Source organism: Haliaeetus albicilla, chromosome 10, assembly GCF_947461875.1.
Source record: "Haliaeetus albicilla chromosome 10, bHalAlb1.1, whole genome shotgun sequence".
Lineage (NCBI taxonomy): Eukaryota > Metazoa > Chordata > Aves > Accipitriformes > Accipitridae > Haliaeetus > Haliaeetus albicilla.
The window spans coordinates 8,594,104-8,618,708 of NC_091492.1; the positions used below are offsets into that span (position 1 = coordinate 8,594,104).

The following is a 24,605-nucleotide window of genomic DNA, read 5'->3' on the forward strand; positions in this document are numbered from 1 at the left end:
ATTGGAATCCATTTGTCTTTGATATTGCAATACAAAGAATCTGATCAGACCTTCTTTTTTTGGCTAAGTACAGGACCAAGTTAAGAGCAAGGTGGTGTAAGGCATTTAGAAAAAAGCAATATGCTTGCTACATAAAACACCAAACACAACATAATAGCAGTCTTGTAACCTATACTTTTGTAAACAATTTCCATAAAACATTTTGGGTTGTTGTCTTACATATTTTAAAAATATAATTCTGGATGAAAAGGAAACCTCTATCTTACGCCTGCAACTGCCAAGCCAGAGTAATCTCTTGTCTCCAGGGAACTCGATACGTAATCAGTGATTTTTCATTCCAACATGTGGTAAGTGGGGTCAGCAACAGCAAGGCCAGCTGCACTGCAGTTAAAGGTGATTTGGGAGCAGAGTGTGGAAACAAGGCAGGCACAGCCAGTGACCTCGCCAACAAGGAGCCAGACTGCAGAGTGGCAAGTCAGGGTCCCACTCAGACCCGGAGACAGCGGCCAGGCTGAGCCACAGTCTGATGCTCACCCAGCGAGTGGGTCCACAGCAACAAGGCACGTCTGAGGCCAGGCCAGGAAACCCAGCCAGAGGGTCTGGATCTGGGTTTCTGACCAAACCGAGAAAATATGAGACCGGGCACAGACGTAGCGCAGCCGGGGGGGCCAGCAGTAGAGCCTCAGCCTAAAAGCAGCTCCCGAGGAAAAGGAGGGGCAGCCCCTGCATGAAGCTTTCTTCACAACAGTTCTTACCAGCAAAGGAGCTGACCTTGGATGCAGCCAGCTACACTTCTAAAATTACCCAACTACGACCCTCGAAGGAGGTTGTGCTCAGGACCCTGACAAATACAGTGTAATGCAGCCCTTGTAAAACCAATGAAGCAGCCTTGAAGCACAACATTCATGTAATTTAACTATTCTATAACATCTACAGGAGAGGACACAAGTTATTCTGCAAAATATTGAAGAATATGCTTCTGTTAAATTTTGTGAATGAAAACAGGGGAACAGTAAAACTCAGAAGATAATAATAAACATTTATCAGATGTAACAGGTGCAAAATATATTCAGTAAAAGAGTAGGGCCATTTCCTCCATAGTAGCCTGGGTAAGGAGAGTAAATGATATTTATTTCTAAAAGCATTTGACAGTTGTGACTGGTTTGGACTCATTGGTTTACTATTTAGGAATAATAATGATGCATTCTGTGAAAAATTCTATTGTTATAAATGAGGTGACTCATAAAAAGGATGCTAGTGCAAATCTAGGGTACCAGAATTTGGTCCACGTTATTTTTTTCCACTAATAGAGCTGATCCAAAGTTCAGTGAAACCTTATTTCAATGGGTTTTGTATAAAGCCTACTATTACTTTTTCTCCATTATTATTTTTTAGGCAGTTTTCCTTGTTTGGGTTCTTTTTTAAAACCTAATTTACATGGTTAAGTCTAGCCTACAGATGACTTGTAGAAGATGCCACATTTTGTATCCTGCAGTTTCCTCTGAGACAAGTTAATTGTTTCAATAAAGTGATGAGTTTTCCTAGACACATATGTCTCTCAATGTATGGAACAGTCTAGCCCTTGTCTATGGTTTGAAAGATATCAGGAAGATTAAATACCTTAAAAAGTGCCTAAATCAGAATTACAGTTTCTGACTTTTAAGACATAAAAATTGTTGGGTTTTTTTCCTGTATAAAGATACCAACACAACCTGTTATTTCAATAGTTGTATACATATTTCTGTCTGCTGTCTCAGCCCATAAACCATTTCCCAGAAGCTGAGTCAAAGTCAAGTTTCAATTTCAAACACAATAAAAAGCTAAAAAGAAATTTACTGTTTTAATTACTACAAGAGGAGCTGAAGGTTTTTTAAACATCAAATATATCCAGATTACACAGGCTGATTGTTACCACCAGTATTTCTATATTCAGAATCTATAGAACAGAAGCCAGCAAAAGAGAAGTGTTGGTATCTCTTATGACACAAATTAACAAACACAAAAAGGCTCCCATCCTCACTTATGTAATGTGATCGAGACAAAGACAGACTAAGAGAGCTATGCATAGAGGATTTCAAGGATATTTATTTGTTCTTTTGCTTTATTCACCATTTCTCAGGCTGGGCTCACAGGAAGTACTGAAACTTTCAATCTATTTTTAGAAAACAATTCAGTCTCACCAAATACTAATACACATACAGCACACAGAACATTAACTCATTGAGCATTCAACCTGCTCTACTTCAATTCAACCCAGAAGCGAATCGAGAATAAAAACATAATCACTTTCAGCATGCTATGATGGATGAAAATGATTTGTGCCAAACAGGAGAGTAGTTTAAAAGCGAGGGATGAGAATTACTGTAAACTAATGCGAAGCAGGTAGACGATTGTTGGAAGATTGTATTCAGAACAGTTATCAATGGCTTACTGTCAAAGTGGATAGATGGATGAAGTGGTTCATAAGGTTTGTTCTGCTTCTAGCATCATTCAGTATTTCCTGAATGATGGAAGGCAGGAAGAACTTATGCAGCCTTTCAGATGACACAAAGTTGGGAGCCACTGCAAGTACTGGAAGAACATTTCAAAACAATTTTGACAAATTGGATAGCCTAAAAAAGCAGGATGCAATTCAATTTGGCAAGAAAAAGTATTTTGTGGGGGTGAAACAATTAACTTCACAATTACAATAGAGCAGATGACTCACAAGACATAAAAGAATGTGGAGTCAAAACAAGCTGAATATGAGTCAACAGCATTTTGCTAATAAAAATGCGCCAAAATTTTCTTGTATATTAGCTAGCATGTTATATGGAAGAACTGTGGAATAATGTTTCCAGTTCACTCATACCAGTAAGACTACAGCTGGAACAGTGTGCCCAGTTTTGGGGAAGAAAAAAAAAAAAAAAAAAAAAAAAAAGGTCTGTATAGTTAAGGAAGTATGTGGACAGACTTTACAGCCAAATATGTAAAAATTACTGGGAGCTACTCTCCTTTTCCACTGGGGATGAGAGAAGAAATGATGGGCCTAAAATATAAACCACAAAATGGGTTTAAATTGCAGCAAGAGACATTTCAGTTAAACATTAGGGGAAAGCTTTCTAACAGAGAAGGCTGCCTGTAGAATTTGTAGTATTTCCATTACTGAAAGTTTTTAAGAACGTATCAGACAAATGTCTGTCAAGAATGAGAAGGGATAAACCTGATCCTTTTTTTGGGGCAAGGGCACTCACTGCATTCTCACTTGAAGTCCCTTCCCTCCATACTGTCTAAGATAAGGCTTTATCTCTGCCTGCTCCAAAATATTTCACAAACCTTAGTCCTGTGAAAACATTCAATGGACCACTGAACAGACACCTGCATCATAGTTTGGCTACAGATCCTCTGACTAAAACTGGAAACATCAGGAAGTAGGTTGGAAAGTAAAGAAATCAAGAAGTAATATATTTCTTCAAAGAATGAGAACACCCCCAATCTTGGAAGTACCTCTTTTTTTTTTTTTTGGCTGAGTTGCTTTTCCTAAACAGCTATTGGTGTCACACTGCTCAATAGCAAATAAAACAGCTGCAGAATGGGATTTACTTTTACTGTGGTCCTAAATGCACACACTGAGCAATTTGCACAATCTGCCTCACAACTTGAATCGGTTAAAATGCACCCCTGTGGACTACTTTCAAAAACCTATTTGGAAGAATATACACTGTCTCACACTGAAAAAGATCAGGGGAAAAGCAGCAACGTATCAGAGGCTATAGCTGATGAAGAGAAAGAAAGCAAGCAAAAGGAACAATAGAAATAAGGATCAGTTTTTCACTTTCCTTGCCATTTTTTTAAAGGATGTCCTTATGGTAACGCTATAAAACTATACATAATAATAATTGAGAACATGGAACAAAACCAAGCAAGCACTATGCAAAATTGGAATCTGGCCCTGAAAAGCCTTTCTTAAGCATCTCATTCATCTCACAAATTTTGATGAACACTTCCTGCTATTTCAACTTGCATACTTTGGAACTTTCCCTTCTTCATTTTGGAAGAGCTAAGTAATTGCTTTGATCTTCCTTCCGTGCTAAAATCTTGGTGGAGATTCTTATTAAATATAACAGTCATTTAGGACACAAATGCCTGAAAAATCAATCTTGTAATTTCTTCAGAGGGCCGTGAGATGCATTCTTTTTATTCCCATGAAGCACACTGACTTCAGTGATGTTTTAGCAGTCCACAAAAAGGTTCACTTTGAGGTCTGTGGAAAACCTGTACCGTAATTCCTAGAAGATGAATAGACGACAACTAACTTGAAAATTAAAAAAATTCTAGTACTTTGATGATGTGATATGGGCATACCAATCCACTATTTTTAATTCAATTTACCCTTCATAAAAATCATAATAGTTTTAATAAAAATTATCATCAAATATTCCCATTTCTTACTTAGTTCTAATGCCTCAGGATTTTTTTTTAGCAAGACAAGAAAAATATCTGCAGTCTCTAGCAAAGTTGGCTACCTTTCTAGAAAAAATATCAGTTACAGTTGTCTGAACTACACTCAGTTGTAGATATATTTCAAATCAGAGACATTAGCCACAGTAAAAATAATCACTAGGTGAGGAATTGAATACTATGTTGTATCATTTTATGTGGAGTGATTCTGTGCCATTTTTGTATTTTTAAGAGAGAAGCTAACAGTGTACATATCTTATTACCATGTTTATTTTTTTAAAATTTTATGGGGAAGATGGCACTGCCTGCCTTTCTGTTAAACAGTGAGATGAAGGTTGAATATTGTTTTATTAATTCTCTTGTTTCTTGTATAACCTACAATCTATTCTATTTTCTTTTTAAGCCCATATTACTATCATTTTTGTTTTCTGATCTTGCTTTCATTCTGAAGTAGACCTTGCAAGTTTGCCATTGTGTGTAAATTAACACTACCTACCTTTCACTGTATGTATTCTGCTTCAAGAATATCATATAGGATATGACTGGAAAACACCTATAATAATACTGCCTTTTTAATTCAGATTAACTTGTATCTGGGTTTTATAGTATGGGTAAAGAGCTTTCATCTCTACTTACCAGCCATTCCCTTTTCCCTGGGACCAAGTTTCACTGGCATAGTGAAGGAATCACCCTCTCACCAACTAAGAATGAATGCAATAAATATTCTGCCCTGCATTTATGGCCTTCCTTCCTTAGGATTTTGTTTGTAATGATCCTCTAATACCTATAATTATACTAGACACTATACAGAAAATAGCCTTGGATTCTTTTTCAGATGCTTTCCAACTCTAGCTGTGCAGTTCAAATTCCTCTCTCTAATTCAGTCTCTTGAAGCACAATGTTATTTAGATATGTAGCCCCTGTTTTCCTACTCAGCATGAGGAAAATGGTTAAGTCCTAACTATCTCACTAGCTTTCTAAAATGATAGAGATATTGCTCTGAAATGCAAGAAATGTGTGTGGTGTCAGCTTTTTTGTTACTACTATTATTAGATAAACTCTAGAAGCAGAAATCGCCTTTTTTTCAAATGCCAGTCTGTCTTGATCTTAAGCCACTCATCTTTACCAACTACAGACTATCATAAAACTGGTTTGAAACATCTCTGCAGTGATTTTATACTTCCTTTATTAATCAGAAAAGACAGCTCTTGCTGCTACTGAAGGACCCAATCCTACATACCTTATCCATAATAGTTGCACTTTATACTTCTAAGTAAAAAGCAAGAACTGTAGGACTGACCCTTGGGTCTGCTGCACTAGCAGTTTGTCAGTACAACTCCCTCTCCTAATGGGCTGTCACCAAGACAACTCTCAGAATCACCAAAGAATCTTTGTACAAATACCTTAACGCAAGTCCTAAGGTTGCACAGTATACTTAGTACACAATGACAAGAAAAGGCTTATACTAGTTTGAAAATACACTCTATTTTCAGCATTGTGCCTAAGTGCATCAAATGTTGTCAAGACAGAGCTGAAGGTGCTGTAACAGAAGCGACCAAGTATAAACTCCAGAAATCCTTGTATATGCTGGAGCCAATTCTGCTACCTTGGGAGTGTTGCTGTCTGGGCTGCATGGACCTACCTCCTGTATGCTGAAGCACACACCTGCCTTCTCCTCTAGGAAAGGAGTTCCTACACCTCACCTGGTAAGACAGAACAACACCTACCCATCCTCTTCATGCCTCTTAAAATTACTTCAGTTAAAAGTTTAGTTAAGTTTAAATCCATAGTAATTAGCAAGAATATCACAGCAGCACTAGTTAATAAAATGAGGTTAGAAGCAGCAGTTCAATCCAGGCTCTGACTAATGTTGAACAAGTTCTTTCTCTAGACTAATCCCATGAGGGTTTAAATCTAAACTCTTTAGAAACTGAACTATTTAGAAAGGCTCTGTTGAACACAAGTGAGTTCTGTTCCCGGCAGCTCATTACTTTCCCCTTACAGTTGCAGATTACTTCCTGTATCAAAACTGTTTTCCCATCTCTCTCTAGTTTGAAAATGCTACCTTGTCATTTTATCATAAGTAATTACAGAAACAGTCCCCATGCCTCTCTTTTATTAACACCTCTCAAATATTTGTGCAGTGATTTCATATCCTCCTTTAATCACCTCTTATCCAGTTTATACAAATTAAGTTCAATCAATCTTTCATTATAAGTAATATTCTTCTCACCTTAGCTACCCTGCTTTGAACTTTCTTCAGTATTTCAGTAGTCTTTTTTATGATGATGGGTCTCATCAGTACTACACGCAATATTCTGAGGGCAGCTTGTGCTATCATTGATATGCAACATTACTAATAAACTGGATATTAACAACCAGATAGAAGAAATATTCTGTAACATCACAAAAACGTCTGTAACTCAAAAGTTGCTGTCATTTATCCTCTCGCTACTTTACTTGTTTTTATTCTGCTGGACTGTATTTCAAGGTCTAGATGGAGGAAGACAATAAAGACTGCAAATTAAAATAAAAGATTCAAACCTGACTTCTGCTGAATGCCGTTTTCATTCCTCCTAGGCCTACTCATTTATGTTCTGATTTCAGAACCACAGGGTTCAACACTATAGTCCAGAGAGAGCCATATACTAAATCATTAAAAGCTCTGTTGATTAAAGCATGTGCACTTTCACCTGAAAGTTAAAGCTAGGTATAGAAAAAAATCAATTATTCACTCTCCAAAGAAATATTCACATTCTATTAGGAGAGTCTTTAGTTTTCTAGGTCTCCTGACTCTTCTATTCATCTCAGCTTTACTAACTTGAACTTTGGCTTTGTACCAAATGACCATATCCAAGATGGCAGTGTTTAAAATCTATTCTTTTTCATATATAGTAATGGTTTATGCTTGAATAATACAATGTGTTTTCCAGTGCAGTAGACTGTTTGGCGTAATTTGCCTTGTTCATGTAACTGTATTTCAGGTATGCGTAGGAGTGACGTTATTTAAGTTCATGTGAAATGTAAATAAGTCAGATACAGACAAAAATGTATTTTCTCTGCCATTCCTATATTGTAGAACACAGTATCACTTCATATTGCGTTCCATTATGATAACCTTATTTTAAAGCTGAGAGTCATGACTTAATATCCTTGAAAAAGCTTGGAAGTCATAAGTGTACTTTAGCTACTTTTAGCAGTCTTAAGGAACCCCCTTCCTCAGAATTTTGATTGTCATTATTTGGATTATGGGAGAATACATACAACTTATATACCTTTATAAATAATACACACTAGTCAGGAAACCTGACATCAGTTAGTCAGATGTAACGATACTGATTTATGGATTATATTTTAGTCCACCATGAGTTTCGTTACCAATCTGATGTCATCATGTTGTAAGTTTAGCCTCTTGTAGAAAATCTGAATCTGTATCTTCGTAATGTATTATTCACATTTACTCTCTATACAACAAACTAGTGGCCATATTAAAATTCACCTATGAAAAGCGAAAAATATTCAGAACAAGCCATCAAAAAAGCATTTACCCTAAGCCATATTCAGAGCACTGAATGAAAAATAACTTCTGAATTACCTTCTTTCATCTGTCTATAACTCACACAGAAGAACTTGCAAACTAGAACTGTAGAAGTATATGCATTTTTCATCTAAGGTAATGGAAAATTATTGTTTTATGGGTCACTTACCGGTACTTATTTCCGTGCACCCAGCATTATAGAATTGTTTCAGCAAGGAGGTTGAGAGTAATGTCAGTGTTTCAACCAAGACTGTGATTCAGATAAGGACTATACCTAGTGAATGTCAAGTTATTAGGAACAAAAAAGCAGAAGAGTAAGCAACTGCTTTCCTCAGGTTTACCCTCAGGTGCAGCAACCCTTTCTACTGTAGGCATGAAGCCATACCCTATACCGTTGCTCGCTTTTTTTGTTCAGAGTACTATAGAAGAGAGAGGAATCAGGAGGCAGGCATGATTTGGATTATTCCTGATGGTCAGTTCTCAGCGTACCATTAAAACAAAGCAGCAAGGTCAGACAATCGTTAGTCTGAGCCAGGAAATGAAAAAAAATTATAGGCAGTACAGCCTGTCTATGGCTGCCCTGGTGCTGGTAGCTGCACAGATCTAAATCTAGTCTGAATTTCTAATAATCCAAGCTAATTAAAGGCCAGTCATCTAGAAAAATAGTAAGTAGATCAGCTCTAAGTAGCTATACTTTTGATAATATTTGATACAGTCCCATGAACGACAGAAAATATTTACATTCTGAAGTGGATGACTTTAACATATCCCATTTCTTAAAACAGTGATTCCATTTTGGGAAAGACACAATTCTAGACAAAATATCTGTGTTGAGAAACAATTCTATTTCAAATGAATTGGAAAGGCTTTCAACTTAGCAGGGGCACTAATGAAATGTAACCACAGAGAAAATGTAGCTATACATACACACACACCACCCGCCGCCTTAGCCCCCCCTCCCGCAAAAACCCCAACCAACCAAACACCAAACCCTAAAATATCTATCATGCTTGGAGGATCACCTTCAGGTTTGATCTGTTTTTGATAAGACACTATTATACCTGGCTGTTCTGCTTTAATTTGTACACTGTGCCAATAATATCCGAACATCTTCCCACATGAAAACTTTCACTGAGGTTCCCAAGTACTACACACAAATGTGCAAGATAACGTGTTTTCATGGCCTCGTTACTAAGAGGAAACAAATATTAGTTGTGATGGTTCACATTGCTAAGGTTGGATAAACATAAAGAAACGATCAAACATCTACATACTTTCTATTTGCTTTGGACATTTTCTTTTTGTTAAAATGCACCTTCCACTCTATCTGTCCATGGTAACAGCACTACCATCCAAATTATATAGCTGCTAAACTAGCGTGCATGTTTTATGCACCACTACCTCTAAAAGGTAAAATACACACTGCCATAAGCTACTGCAAAATTGTAACTATCTTAGCATAATACTCTTGGTGTTTTGAGACTGCATGTAACAACCCCTAAAACTCTCTCTGGTATGTAACAAACATTATTATACCCTTGGCTCCAGAATTCTGGTATTACCAAGAAAATCTGCTGCGTAGTTCCTTACGTTTTCTGAAATCAACACTTCTCTTCAGAAAAGCCACAACTATAAGGCTGCTGAGTTTTAGAACAATCTTTTTCACCCTGCGTAATATGCGGCTGCAATTTCTACATGACTACCTGCATCTGGTTTGCTTAATGACTAGATTTTTATGTATATTTATTGTTTACATATTCTAAACAAAAGTATGCTGGAGCGAGCTACACAATTTAACATTTAGTATGGCTAAGATTTCTCTAAGCAAATGAAGATGCATCTCAGACACAAGACCAATTTCTGCAAATTTTAAAATATTACAAGCAATGGATAGGTCCATCTAGTATCATAGAAACTACATACTCTCTGGATTTAACAAACTATTTGGCGGGTAGCTGTAAAAGTAGTGTGGTAGTTACAATACAGATGAAGGCCATTACATAGAGGTGGCAAAGAAACAGGGGATGGCCTCAGCACATAAACTCATTCACTTGTAATGGTTTAGAGAAAAACATAACTGATGTCCTCCATAGGTCTAGAAAAGCGGGGAATCAAACCACTTATACATTCAGAAGCAGCTCCACAATACAAAGCCACTTACTCAGGGACTGTGGCAAAGCCACAGCTGAATTCTTTATGATTAAATTCCCTTTAGAAACTAACATGTCATTTTCATGGTAACTGAACTGCTACTCAAAGGAATATTTGTAACTGGAAATGAACGTAGGAGGGGGAACTTAATGCTAGTGAAACAGGAGAAAAATCATGATTTTCAGGTTCAACCAAAAAGCTTTGGAGTTTTCTCTGGCTTTCATGATAATGGAAATCACTTTCCTAGGTGATGAACAGTTACTTCATTGGATTAAGCATAATGTTTTAATGCAATACAAATAATAGACCTGAGTAAAATTAAACGATTTTTTACACTTGGACTATTTCTTTAAGGCTATTTTTGTGTGAAAGAAGTGAAAAATCCTCTGTGTAGGTGGAGAATACACTTCTCAGCTCCTTTGTGAAAGCTGATGTGCTTCCCTGCTATAGCACTAAAACTTTCTGGTGTAGAAACTGAGAAAGAGCCTACAACTAATCCCCCTCTAATTAAGACAGCTAACTCAAGTCTGCATGGAATAATTTGTAATACTAAAGAAAACCTAATCATATATTTTGATACTTGAAGGACAGGGGTCTGTTCAGAGTTATATTTCCACATGACTTGTGACAATCAGCCAGCATGAACTAAGGGGCTTCAGTATATAACACTCTCTTGACACTTATTTTTGAAACAAGCTACTGTTTTTCCATTTTATTCTTTGTAAAACTCTATTTTACATGCAGCATAAAATAAAACATTAAGTCACATTTCAGAGATCGTTTTCACATTTAGGATAGCTGTCCTTCAACCAGAAGAAAATACTTTAATGGATTAATCCATTAATCTATTAATATTTATCAATCTATACTACTTACCTAATGACCCTGCAAGTTAGGACATTTCTAGGAAAGTGAAATAATTTTTCCCGTGCAATCTCACCAGAAAGAGTTAAAGAACTACCAGACTTTAAAGAGTCTAAGAGTACTCTGTTTAATGTTAGTCAGAAAACTTAGCACACTTGATCTATCAAAAGCATCCTTTAACAATTTCTCCTAGCATTTATTTCATAATTCTGTTGATCTGCATGAGGACAAGAACTTTTACTACTCCTTTACTCCTTTATGGTCATATAAATTCAGGTGGTTTTTTGTATGTTTTAAAATGAGTTATAGCTTTCTTCTCCTCAGATCACAGCTGCTTGACTCACAGTGATTAAAAACAGCTTCTGGTAACAGGTGAAAGAATATAAGAAATAATATCAAAACACCTTACAAAACACTTCTCAGACGTAACTAAATGAATTTGCTATAGGTACGACATTGTACAGAAAACGAGAGGGAATGTATTTATTGGCACTTCTTTCAGATGACTTTCAAGATTTAAAACCACAAAGAAATAGTCATCCTAAATGCATGCTAACAAAACATACCAACACTCAGTATCTGTATTGGTTTTATGTGGCAAGGTTTTGGTAGTGGGGGGGGGTTACAGGGGTGGCTCCTGTAAGAAGTTGCTGGAAGCTTCCCCTGTGTTCAAGAGAGAGCGAGCCCATACCAGCCAGCTCTAAGACGGACCCGCCGCCGGCCAAGGCCGAGCCAATCAGCGATAGTGGTAACGCCTCTGTGATAACATTTTTAAGAAGGGAAAAAAAGTTGGGACAGGGAGAAAAAACAGCCGCCAGAGAGAGGAGTGAGAACATGTAAGAGAAACAACCATGCAGACACCAAGGTCAGTGCAGAAGGAGGGGGAGGAGATGCTCCAGGCGCCGGAGCGAAGATTCCCCTGCAGCCTGTGGGGAAGACCATGGTGAGGCAGGCTGTCCCCCTGCAGTCCAGGGAGGTCCACGGTGGAGCAGATCTCCACCTGCAGCCTGTGGAGGACCCCACGCCGGAGCAGGTGGGTTCCCGAAGGAGGCTGTGACCCCGTGGGAACCCTGCGCTGGAGCAGGCTCCTGGCAGGACCTGCGGATCTGTGGAGAGAGGAGCCCACGGAGCAGGGTTTCTGGCAGGACTTGTGACCCCGTGGGGGACCCATGCTGGAGCAGTGTGCTCCTGAAGGACTGCACACCATGGAAAGGACCCATGCTGGAGCAGTTCGTGAAGAACTGCAGCCCGTGGGAATGGCCCACGTTGGAGAAAGTTCGTGGAGGACTGTCTCCCGTGGGTGGGACCCCACGTTGGAGCAGGGGAAGAGTGTGATGAGCCCTCCCCCTGAGGAGGTGAAGCGGCAGAAAATAACGTGTGATGACCGTAAACCCCATCCCTGTCCCCCTTGTGCCGCTGGGGGGGCTTGGTGGAGAAATCCGGGAGTGAAGTTGTGCCCGGGAATAAGGGAGGGGTGGAGGGAAGGTGTTCTGAGATTTCGTTTTATTTCTCATTTACCTTACTCTGGCTGGTTCCTAATAAATTGAGCTAATTTTCCCTAAGCTGAGTCTGTTTTGCCCGTGACGCTAATTAGTGAATGATCTCTCCTGTCCTTATCTCGACCCGCAAGCTTTTTGTTATATTTTTCTCTCCCCTGTCCAGCTGAGGATGGGGGAGTGATAGAACGGCTTTGGTGGGCACCTGTCGTCCAGCCAGGGTCAACCCATCACAGTATCACGTTCTTTCTTTCCCCTGATCCATCCAATCAAGAAAGAAGAATATTTTTTAATGAAAACACACAATATATTCACTAAAATTCCCAAGCTAAACTGTACTTTCTTTAACTGGAAATACTATAGTCTCATATTGAAAATTACATTATGCTCATTAAATTCCTCAGACCAAGTCTTTCAATCCCTAATCAGATATAAATCACACGGCACTTCCGCTGCCTTCGGTTTTGCTTCAGTAACTTCTGTAATATTAGCATCACCATTACTTACATTATCGTTAATACAGATTTTCCTTTGTCTTTTCATATGATCAGACTCTAATGGAATACAAGTGAGACCTATGTTACAACTTGGTAATACTGACAGACATCTACTTACGCTCCCTGTTTAAGTATATCATATGACATACGGAAGAGGCACGGTCACTTGCGTACACATAACCCCAGGATTCATATTCAGAGTCACCTACCTGTATGTGGCTCAATAGAAAAGTAAGGCTGTCCTTCCAGAATGCTATAAACCAGCTTGGCACTATTTCCATAAACTGGATCATCTGCATCTGTAGCTGTTACTTTAGTAACAAAGGTGCCTGAATAAAAAGAATATACACAATTAATGTTTACACTCTTACTTGAAATTTGCATAATTTATTAAAAAAATAATTTGAAACAAAAATTTACTTCCTTGCGAGTTGTATGACAAGAATAAAGGAAAAAAAAAACTATCAGTGACAAAACATTACTTGTGGAACACAAACAAAACATTTTCCTTCAAGATGATATATGCCAGCAGACTGAATTTCTAGGTAAGAGAAAAACCTTTTTAGTAGCTGTATTATTTAAGGTTTCTTTGTAGAATGCATTTAAAGCTACCTGATAGATCTGTGTAGACTTCAAGCATTTGCAAAGGAGTCATATCAAAGGGATGTGAAATACAAGGTTAATAATAAAATATAATATGTTGCATTTAAGATTTGCAAAATCACATTTGAAAGAACCTTGCCAAGTTACAGAGACCACATAGAAAAGCAATAATAAAAAGGATTCTTTTTTCTTCTCTTGGCTAACAGCCATAATAATGGTTTGATGTGGCCACAGTGACAGAGTTAGGACATCTATTGTCTCTGAAATGAGTCTCTGCCACTGAGGGGGCCATTGTCTAGCCAGAGTTATAATTCCATAGTCTGACCAAAAAAATAGAAGAAAAAATTAAGGAAATTGCCCTTTTTATTTCTCAGGCAACATAGCACTTGCCATTTCTGTAAGAAGCAAAATCAAATGAAATTCAGTTGGTTACATTAAGCTTGCTGCAGAGACTTTTTTTCTGGATGACTTAAAAATATAATGATGACGTTAATTAGGCTAACAATAAAGACAATATCTACAGAGGGAGAGAAACCAAGAGGTTACGGGCTGAATTATTCTTATGTTCAGAAAGGAAAAGAATTATAGCACCCACCAAAATACCCCCCCTTTCTGGATATGCTAATAAAAACAGCCTCCTCTTCCTTCTCACACTTTGTGTGCTGCTGAATCCAAATCACATCACTTCAGGACAGGAACAGTAAACTAAAGGGGGAGGAGAGCCCTTTGGCATGTCCTTGCACTGCGCTCTCTCCTTTCTCTGCATGGCACATCACTGCTATGGCTTGGGCAGTTTTGTGTTACAATACATGCAAGTTATTTAGAGGAATGTTTGGATATTTAGAGATACTTTGCATATCATCCAATAGCTTCCATTTCACGCTTTCCCACCCGGCCACCTCAAACATCAGGGCAAGATATGGGGCTAGCAGGATTTGGGAGTGTCTAGAGGGATGGATAACACCTCTTTTATGGAGTGGAAGTTCTGCAGTGCCTGAAGTTGAGGTAGGTTTGCAGCATGGGAAAAATGGGATAATTCCCAGGGAAGGGAATGCAGGTTGTGGAAATACATCTCGCTGGAGAAAATAATGCCTATGGCTTGTACCGGTCATTTATTTTGGCAACTGGTGTAAATTTATCCATTCTTACAGGGTGGGAATTTCAACGAAGGGAAACAGATCAGCTGGCTGTCATGCAAGCTCCCCCATGGCCCCATCTGGCAGCGAAGTGCCCCACCAGCACCTCTCTTGCTGCTCAGCAGAGTCCAGAAGAATCCACATGGCCTGCAGCTGATGCATACCACATGGAAGGGGAACGCAATGCTGATGAATATTATGTTGCATCTATCTTCGACAAATGCTTGCTGAACATGTTCTTATAAACATGTAAACTGTTTATGTTTTGAAGCTTAACTGGTTTTGATGTTGAAAGGTGATCTTACACGTAACCTTTAATATAATAACCTTTACCCTGCCACCGGGCAGGAGAAACAGACTTTATCCTCAACTTGATGGTTGGTTTGTAAGGAATTAACATTGGAAATTTGTTGTCCGACGAATTACAAATTTTGCTGTATACCCAGACACTAACAGACAATGCCTGAGAGCTTCGACTGAAAATGATAAAGGGGATAGATGACACAAATGTGGGCCCCAGCCTTGTAGCAAGTACAGCAACCTCAGCCTAGAGATGATATCCTGAAAGACCTCCTTCACATACAGGAGAATAAAAACAGTAACAGGGAAGCAACCATGGGACACAGTCAGAGGCCATGATATAGGCTACAGAAAATAAATGAAATAGAGAACAATGACAAGGAAGTATGCAGGAAGCTTGAGTTTCGATGTTGCAGGAACAGAGGAACAAAAGGACCCTTCGTGGCTTGCCCATAATAGCTACAAAGCATGAAAAGACGTAGCTATTAGAATTGTCTCACATTTAAGTTTTGTTGGCTCACCTTCTGTAACTCATACACCAGTTACAAGTTCTCTGTTTTGTTGTTCCTACAGAAAGCAATCTCTTAGCCAAGCTGTACCTCCCCTCTCGCAGCATTCAGGCTATAGCCCCACCATTCCAGCAGGACATTCCCTGCAGTTCACAGCTGCTGTCCCATGTGTGATACCACATATTAAGACAGAGGTCAGCGCTTTTTTCAACTGCATTGAGACTGAAATAGCAGGTGATGTACTAGGTTTCTGGGCTGCTGTCATAAAACTTTTGTTTTGTAATCTTCTAAGACAGAAGAGGTTTGTGCAGAACATCATACAATGGGACAGGACTGGAATAAGATAAGGCTCATCATAGAACAGTGAAAATTTTTGTAAGAGTATTTTATCTAGGCTCTTCCATTTTGTTTCCATGATACACTTCATACACAAAGGAAAATAAAGAAGTGAACCTGTTGACTTCTTTGAGATTGTGTTTGATTTGCCTAGCTGGCTCTTATTTCAAAGGACTTCAGAAATAATTACATTGCTTGTTTAGAAAGATTTGATATATAATGTCTATTCTTTTATTTCACTTGAGAATTCCTGAAGACTTTTATAGATATTTATTTCAAGATTTCAAAACTTAAATGGATGTGCTGATTCTTTGATAAACGCATCCTTTATCCCAAGTGTTCATTAGACATTGAATTTGAATACACCTTCATAAAAAGAGGCAGTGTCTAGCATTGCTTACAATCCTGATGCTCAGCTCTCAAGATTTTTTCTTGTGATATAAAATAATTTAATCACTTATTGAGGCCCCAAGTTTATCTGAAATTTATACATACATTAAAAATACATACATAATAGTCAGTATTCCCATCCACTGTTTATATACACAAAAGCAGGGGGAAAATTGCATACCCTTCTTTTTCTTTCCCTTACACATCACTTGAAGTGTGACTAGAATCTCGCCTAATAAAACTAATGAAGGGAACGGAAAGATAAAATACTCTCCCAGCTCCTAGAAATCAATTTCTTACACTGCCAGTCTCTGCCACTCAGCACTTCATTTCCGACCATCATACATACTTCTGAGAAGGTCTGTCATATTCAGTAATTTGCTCCCAACAATCTTATTGATGAAAATTGTTTATGAAAGATGTAAGCAAGCATGAAACAGAAATTAAAGAAATTACTGCCAATATTAAAATCAGTTAAGCTTTTACATAATTTAAATTTTATCACCTTCAGTTTGAAACTTTTTGTTTTATTCCTTGAATAAAATCTTCTGCAAGTGTGAAACATACCACATTAATATGTTCATACTGGCAATAAGTATACAAAGGAACAAACTCTGTCCCTTCTGCAGCTGCAGAGTATGTTACTACATCAGTGCTGCTCTGGTTCCACTGCAGGACGCTAAGGGTCCAGAGGAAGTTGCAACCTATCTTCACTCCCACCAGTGACAGAACCCTTTTCAACTAAGCATGAACAAAAGATCTGGAGAACTGAGAGATTCCTGAAGGTGAAAAGTAATGCAGAAGAAAGGAACTCACAACCACCATGGCTGTTATTTAGGCAATCTCCCGAACACAGCAGAACTCTCCATGCTTTGGTCTAGAGCTTTGGATTATCAATATTTAAGTAGGATTTTACTCCACTACAGACACTGCAGTTATAAACTACATGTATACAAATATTTTTTACATACATAATGTGCTTAAAGTTTTAAAGATAAAAATTTTGCATTGAAAAAGCAGTAAGAATGAAGGGAAGAGCATTTATTTAATAAGTGCTCTTTGAGAAAAAACATTCTGGGTTCTGCCCAGCAAATAAACAGCTAAGGTTTCTGTTTGTGTTTAATTTTGACTGCATTTGGCTTGTGTTTGTTTCTTTGTCAATGCTACAACAAACTCATTTAGCTAGAGACTATAAATTTGAAATGGTGCCATTTTTACAAGAAAGCCACTATTATAGTTCAAGTCACTGTTGTCCTAATTACAATAATATAGCAGTTTTATATAATTTGGCCCAACAACATAATCACTGTTTCTTTTTTTCTTTATGTACCTAATATTGCTTTATGTAAAACAAAACCATTTTTTTGATAGATGAGGCAAATTTTAAGATGTTCAGTTAAAAAACTTTCTGCATTTTTTTCTGAGGTACACTTCTGCAATGCTAATGACTCTGCGATTAATATGGACTGCAAAGATATTCAACAGATTTTAATTAATGAACACTTCTAATGTGATTTAGCCATTAACCGTTGCTGATTGTTTCATTCTGTTAGTGTCAGGTTTCATAGTTTCTCTTTGCAACAGGCTAACAATCAGAGACGCAATTAATAATAGAAGTATTCTTATACAACTAGGTAAGAAAGCCTGTGTTTGCTGGCAAACTAAGATTAAAAGCCATCATAAAAATAAGATGTGTGTGCTCAGCTAGTGCTTTTTTGTTGTTTTGGCTGTTTTTTTACATGCAAGTCAGGGTACAGATTCTGCACATTAGTCAAAAAGAAAAATGCATATGCTGCTACAGGGAGTAGGAAAGCAAATTTTTTGGTGTGGCAGTGAAATGTGCAGACCAGGGAGGGTGGGAAATCAAACGTATCTTCTACAGGAAGTAACGCATAGTCGGTGCCAGAAATTTACATGAATCCATATTCAATGAAGCAACCATTTTGTTGAAAGATTATAATCGCTGGTAAAAATAAAAAATGTGACCATAATGCAACCTAGTGGGACCACATTTTCTCATTTTTCCCAAGGACTTTTTTTTTTTTTTTCTTTTCAGATGCCCCTTTTGGTCTCCCTCACTCTTTCCCTCCTACTCTTCCCCAGTCTTGACAGGCTGAAATCTCCATTTTATTCAGAATATCTGATTGCCTGTCTGACAGGGCATTAGTAGTATATTTGCATGAAAAAGACCTACCATTATTTACCAACTGTTTTGTTTTTGTAAGAGGATCACTGTGCTTCAAAATCTCTAGCTCGATTTTGAGTTTGGCTGATAGTAGCCCTGCAGTCAGTAGCGGTCAAAGCAAAGCATTGTTTGTATTCAGCAGGTCAGATAAGCATTCTTTCCAAAACGAAACCTTTTCTTCACTGTCCTTCTTTGCTATAATCTCACAGGTAGCATGACAGTTGTTGTCATGGTAACAATTTTTTATTGAATAAAACTGCAATAATCTCATAAAAACCTGTATAACTTCTTGACATGTAAATTATTACTGCCTCAAAGCTGAAGAACTTATTCTTATTTGTTTTTCATTGTAACTGATTTTTTTTAATACAAAACCAGTTTTAAGCCTTATCATCCTGTATCATTCTATATGAGACCATTTCCAAACACAAAATCTATAAATTAGACATTTCACTAATCAAATAAAGAAAATGTATATGGAATAGAAATCTGTGTAATGCACTTCAGAGCTTGTTAACATATGCAAAATACACATAAAATATTATCATTAGTATTTTAAATTGCATAGCTTCGTGTCTAAGCAGATGTACACACATATATATGCGGGTATGTTGTATGAGTGTTTTAGAGTTCTTTCACAGATTGTGTGCAATTTCACTCCTACCTTCTACATCAGTGCTTGAATGTATTTTTATTATTATTAATAGCTACTTTATTGCTGAAACTCTAAAAGCCCAATACACAGATCAGGTCTCCCAATGCAAGAATGTCCTCTCCCCAAAGACTCCAAGAGCCGAGTACCAGGAAAGACAAATGCAGACAGACAACTGAAGAGAGATAAGGAGATGACAAGAGGATGTAAATCATCCTGGGAAGCAATGCTGTCAAGCACACAGTGGTACTGCTGCCTGCCTTACCTGCTGTCAGGTTAGCACACCTACCCCACAGTGCCTACAGTACGTAGACATCATGGAAGAGTTTGAAGGACTGCTTTGAGAACAGATGACAGAGGTCTCGTGTGGGTTTTTTCAGAAGATCTTCCCAGACTTAAAGGAAGGCATGTGAAAAAAAGAAAAGTATTTGCTTTTCAAGTGTCCAGTGGACACCTTTCAGCGACGAAAAATTAATGGAGGTGAAAGATGACATCCTAAGCAGCAGTAAAGGGTATAGATACAGGCCTGAACGGTCCACTAAAGGAAAAACGGGCAACTTATGCTTGACATGCTAGAGAGACAGGAAGGCCAGAATGTATTCTACTACATCTATAGTAGAATCCTGTATACAGCCAATCCTAGAGGGAGAAATGAAAAAAAAAAAAAAAAAAAAAAAAAAAGTGTACTTTACAGATGTAATACTGATATGTGGATGATGAGAACCATATAAATACATAGACAGATACAAGGCTTCACTTAATCTTCAGCAAAGAGAAAAACAACAACAAAAGCTTCCTTAGAATGAGAAATTGTACAAGGAGGAATAGCTCCCCAAGGGAAATAACAGAATCCTCCTCACTGAAGAGTTCTCTGTATTGCACAGGATGCTAGATAATGTATTCTAAGGGAAAACCCCAGAAAGACAGCGAGATTAACTAATAGGGTAATTTGTCTTTCCCGGCTGTAATTTATTTGACTCTAAGTAGTGAAATACTGTGATGCTGTCATGATCTTGTTTATGATGATTAAGGTAAGGAAGAAGGAAAAGACGGTTATTCATACAACTCAGTTTTAGGCTCAACTGGCTAAATTAGATACCTAGTTGCACTAGCTTTCTGCTCTATCTAAGGGAGGAAGACAGAATTGTCCTTTCATGACATCCTTTTTTCTTGGCAGACCAGAGAGGAATCCAAATTAAATTAGCCAGCTAATGTGAATGCCTAAATTTCAATCATATGACTACTCTCTTATGCGTATGTACTCAAAATAGGCCATACCAGTCTATAACACTAACCCTCAAAGGATTTTCAAGCATGTAAGCTGGCACGCCAACATATAGGACAAGTACAAATCTTGCAAGACTCTTGGTTTTGTTTACATTATTTTCCATATGTATATACAAACACCTATGTGCACTTACATACTCATATAGACAATTGTATACACTTTCTGAAATAAACTGCAACTGATATTTCATATTCAGTTTTTAAAAACTAATCCAAAAGATTAGAGTAACAAAGCATTACTTGTTTGTTTTGCTAATTTGTTTTATATGAGTAGTCATATGTAATGTCAACCAAATGCACTGAAAAAGAGATCTGAGAACCCAGTACTCAACAGACCTACAGGAAATGGCAGATGTTGTCCCAAAGAATCGATAATCTAACCCAAAAGTTCTAACACCTGAAAAAACAAGCTCAATAAAGGGATCTGAAACAATCAAACAGGAACAGCTTGGTCAATAGTAGGAAATAACTATGTTAATAATTTATTAAGAAATTATGTACCATGCAGGAAAATGCAAGAAACTGCTTCTGTTTCCACCAGGAATCTTTTCATATCCCTCTGATATACTAAGTCAGGTTTAGCTCCATAAGCAGAAGAGGAATCTGAGTTGTTTCTTCCAGATGTTACATATTTCTTAATGCAATTTTTAGAGTAGATAGTTTAGAAAGTTAATGAAATCTTTAAAAAATGTTAATATCTTGCAGTATGCATATGAGTCAAAATCTCTGAACAACTGAATATCCTACCACATGTAACACAACAATGTTTTTAGATTGCTCATGTGTCATTTTAAGGACTTTTTATCATGTGAGGGAAATGGGAAAAATATATTGTATGCAAATGCGTAACTGCAGAAGTATGAAAGGTGCTTGCTATGCATAGAAGAAAAATGCCTTCTGTACAGCCCACAGACAATGGAGCAAGCTGGCAGCCTTCAGCATTTTACAGCTGTATAATGAGGACTGTAGGAAGCATGGCTGTGAAATCCAATAAGCTGCACATTTTACAATTTTTTATGCATAAACTAATTGTTTTAGAACTCTGATACTGCCTTTTTAACACGTTCTTTTGGAAACAAAAATGTTTTACATCAGAAATATATATTCAGATCTAGTAATATAGATAACTCTTCAGCAATTATCCTTGCTGATGTTACCTACTCGATGGATATAACTTGTGTGAATATAATAAGAAAGGACACTGCCTTTTCAGTTTTAAGGCTGGCAGTTCTTTCTTGCTACAACTTATAAGATGGTGCCATTAGAGAGCCTGCAGGTATTCCTTTATAAGCTCCCCCGGGTTGCTGTTTGTTAGGATTAGAATACAGTCTGTAACATCACAGGCAACAGTGGAAGGGTAAAATATATTTTATGTTTGGCTTAAAGAATTATGTTTTCTTTTCCTGGTTTTTTTTGTTCTCCCTTTAGATATCACCATCGCTATAGAATATTAGTTGATATTTGTGAGAGATGTGGGAAATAGCTATTCTTTTGTTCAGGACTTTTTGAAAGACTGCTTGTCTCTAATCAATTGACTATTTCATCAGCATTCATTCTGCGAGGTCCCCAGGCAAAGACAGTAAAATTGGATAATCACTGTACACTATATTTCCAAGCAGGGGGGAAAAAAAGTACCATAAGGCTTGTTGATTTCGATGGAAGTTTCAGGTTATGCTCAGGTGTATTGTATAAGAATATAAATAAATAATAAAGTAGCCCTAGCTGTTTACTGCAGAAATTCGTTCATTTATAACTTTGTTATGAAAACACAAAACGGCTGGTATAATCTTGCAGCTTTGATGCTCTGCTTGCTTTGTTTGGTAGAGTGAAGCCTATAATGCCAGCAACTGTAAACCAGGTTGCAAAAGCAGACTCTGAAATATTGCCCCCTCAGGCCACTGTGGAGCAAGCATATGGCAGCAGAGACCACTTGGGCCCCAGGGAAAGGGTACAGTTGAATCAGCTGCCCAGCAGTACTCTACCGGCTGATTCATGAGAAAGCCATATTGACATCAGCTCCACAGGCAATTGCTTATCTGTATTCATAAAGAAACATTAAGAGCTGCAGATTCAGCAACTAAACAAAGACAGAGGTACCAATTCAGGGCAGAGTGGGGAATGACCAGTGTCAGAAAAAAAATGGATTCTGAACTGGATCTCAATCTCGTTTTCCCAAATGTCAAGTGTGTCCATCAAAGACATGTCTAACACCGGCTATCTGAACTAACAGAGTTTGAGGAGTATTGGTCCCCAGCGTTCCAAAGCTAAATCTTTTGTGTTAGCAGAGGGATATAAGTCATACTAATAAAAGCTTCTGTGAAAATATTACCACCCTGAATTTAATTTTCTGACCAAGAACTTTCTACCTCGTGGTTAGAGCTTGTTGTCCACATCTCCCACAATTGAAAAAAGAAAGAATACATTCCAGTCCCGTTCTGTGGCATTTCATAGACCCTCAGTCTGGCAGAAATCTGTGCTGGTGTGCTTCCTCTCATCTGTCTGTTTTCCACTTAGGCATCATCCACTGGCCAGCAAATGGGCTCATGTCACAAGCACAGCTGTTTGGAAAAATGAAATGGCATGCTTTCAAAGCCAACAAAACAAAAACCCTGTACCACCTTTTTAAACATTTCTTTTCTTCAAAATTTGAAATCTGGGAAAATTCTGAAAAATCCTTGCTAAGAGAAGATTTAACCAAAACAGAACGTATCAGAAACCTGAGTCAAAGACTCATTTTCATATAGGCACAGAAAAGAAACACAACAATGTGTTTGATATGTACAAATGAAAGCAACCATAAAGGATTTCAGAAGCAGAATATCTGCAACAAAAACAAGATGTTTGTGACTGAAACAAGAATCAACTGGAAAAACGGCAGTAGGATAGATTCTTGTAGATTACATAGGACGAGAGAAGCATGCACCTAAGACTGCCAAAATTTTCTCTGCTCTGCCCACATACGGTCAACACACAGCTATGTCTGTCTGTCTGTCCTCATCCTGTGAAACAGGAACATCACAGGAACATGTATTCCTCTGCATGGAACTCCATAAGGAACTATGACTTCAATTCTGATCCAAACGGCTTTTTCCTGAGGAGCTTATCTTCACTATGTGTCATTTGCACAATGTTCCTTTGTGCAAAGGGAATGTATGTGTGCAAAAATAGAAAATTTGTGACAAATTGCTGACAGATAATGGAGAGGAAAAGGCAACTTTTGTCTAAGAAACCACTACACATTAATAGCTCCATACTTTGCACAGGTAATTCAGGGTTTATTTCTAAGAACCAGATAGTGTCTTCAGAACCTGAACATTCAAGTACTTGCTGCCATTGGTATGAAGTATTTTGAACAATGCCACTGATTCTAGCAATTTTGTACAAAGTCAATGAACTACCTTAGTACACTCAGGACAATATAGGTCAGGGCAACTAAACGGTCAGATTATAAATCCCTAAGGAGCAATATCATAGCTTCACCCATGGTCCTCGAGCTCATAATGGTCATTTAAGAACAATATAAAAACATAATGATATTTTCAGTCAGACCTCATGAGAAATGGAAAGTACAAAAATAATAGCACGTACTCAAAAATATGTTTTTTCAAGGCTCAGTAACAAATTAAGGAGAACACTGTCTTGGTTTTGAATATATCCTAACCAATTACTTAAGGTTACTGTCATGGTTTAACCCCAGCCAGGAACTAAGCAGCACACAGCCGCTTGCTCGCTCCCCTGACTGATGGGATGGGGGAGAGAATCAGAAGAGTAAAGGTGAGAAAACTCATGGGTTGAGATACAGTCTAACAGGTAAAGCAAAAGCCGTGCACTCAAGCAAAGCAAACCAAGGAATTCATTCCCCACTTCCCACGGGCAGGCAGTGTTCAGCCATCTCCAGGACAGCAGGGCTCCATCACGCCTAACGGTGACTGGGGAAGACAAACGCCATCACTCCCAACGTCCCCCTTTCCTCCTTCTTCCCCCAGCTTTATGTGCTGAGCATGACGTCATATGGTCTGGGACGTCCCTTGGGTCAGTCGGGGTCAGCTGTCCCGGCTGTGTCCCCTCCCAACTCCTTGTGGCCCCCCAGCCTCCTCGCTGGTGGGGTGGGCTGAGAAGCAGAAAAGGCCTTGGCTCTGGGTAAGCACTGCTCAGCAGTAACGACAACATCTCTGAACTATCAACATTGTTTTCAGCACAAATCCAAAACATAGCCCCATA

At 38.1% G+C, this 24,605-nt stretch overlaps 1 protein-coding gene across 3 annotated transcripts in view; it reads right to left on the reverse strand.

The window, feature by feature from the left end:
- The window catches only part of CDH8 (cadherin 8), a 150,701-nt gene that overhangs the window by 65,315 nt on the left and 60,781 nt on the right, over nucleotides 1-24,605 (reverse strand). For all 3 annotated transcript variants that reach the window (XR_011326478.1, XM_069793414.1, XM_069793412.1), the window contains one exon: nucleotides 13,196-13,315. Coding sequence is in view for 2 of the 3 variants with exons in the window: in XM_069793414.1 (XP_069649515.1) it covers nucleotides 13,196-13,315 (120 nt within the window). In the remaining variant the exon portion in view is untranslated. The remainder of the gene's footprint in view (nucleotides 1-13,195; nucleotides 13,316-24,605) is intronic.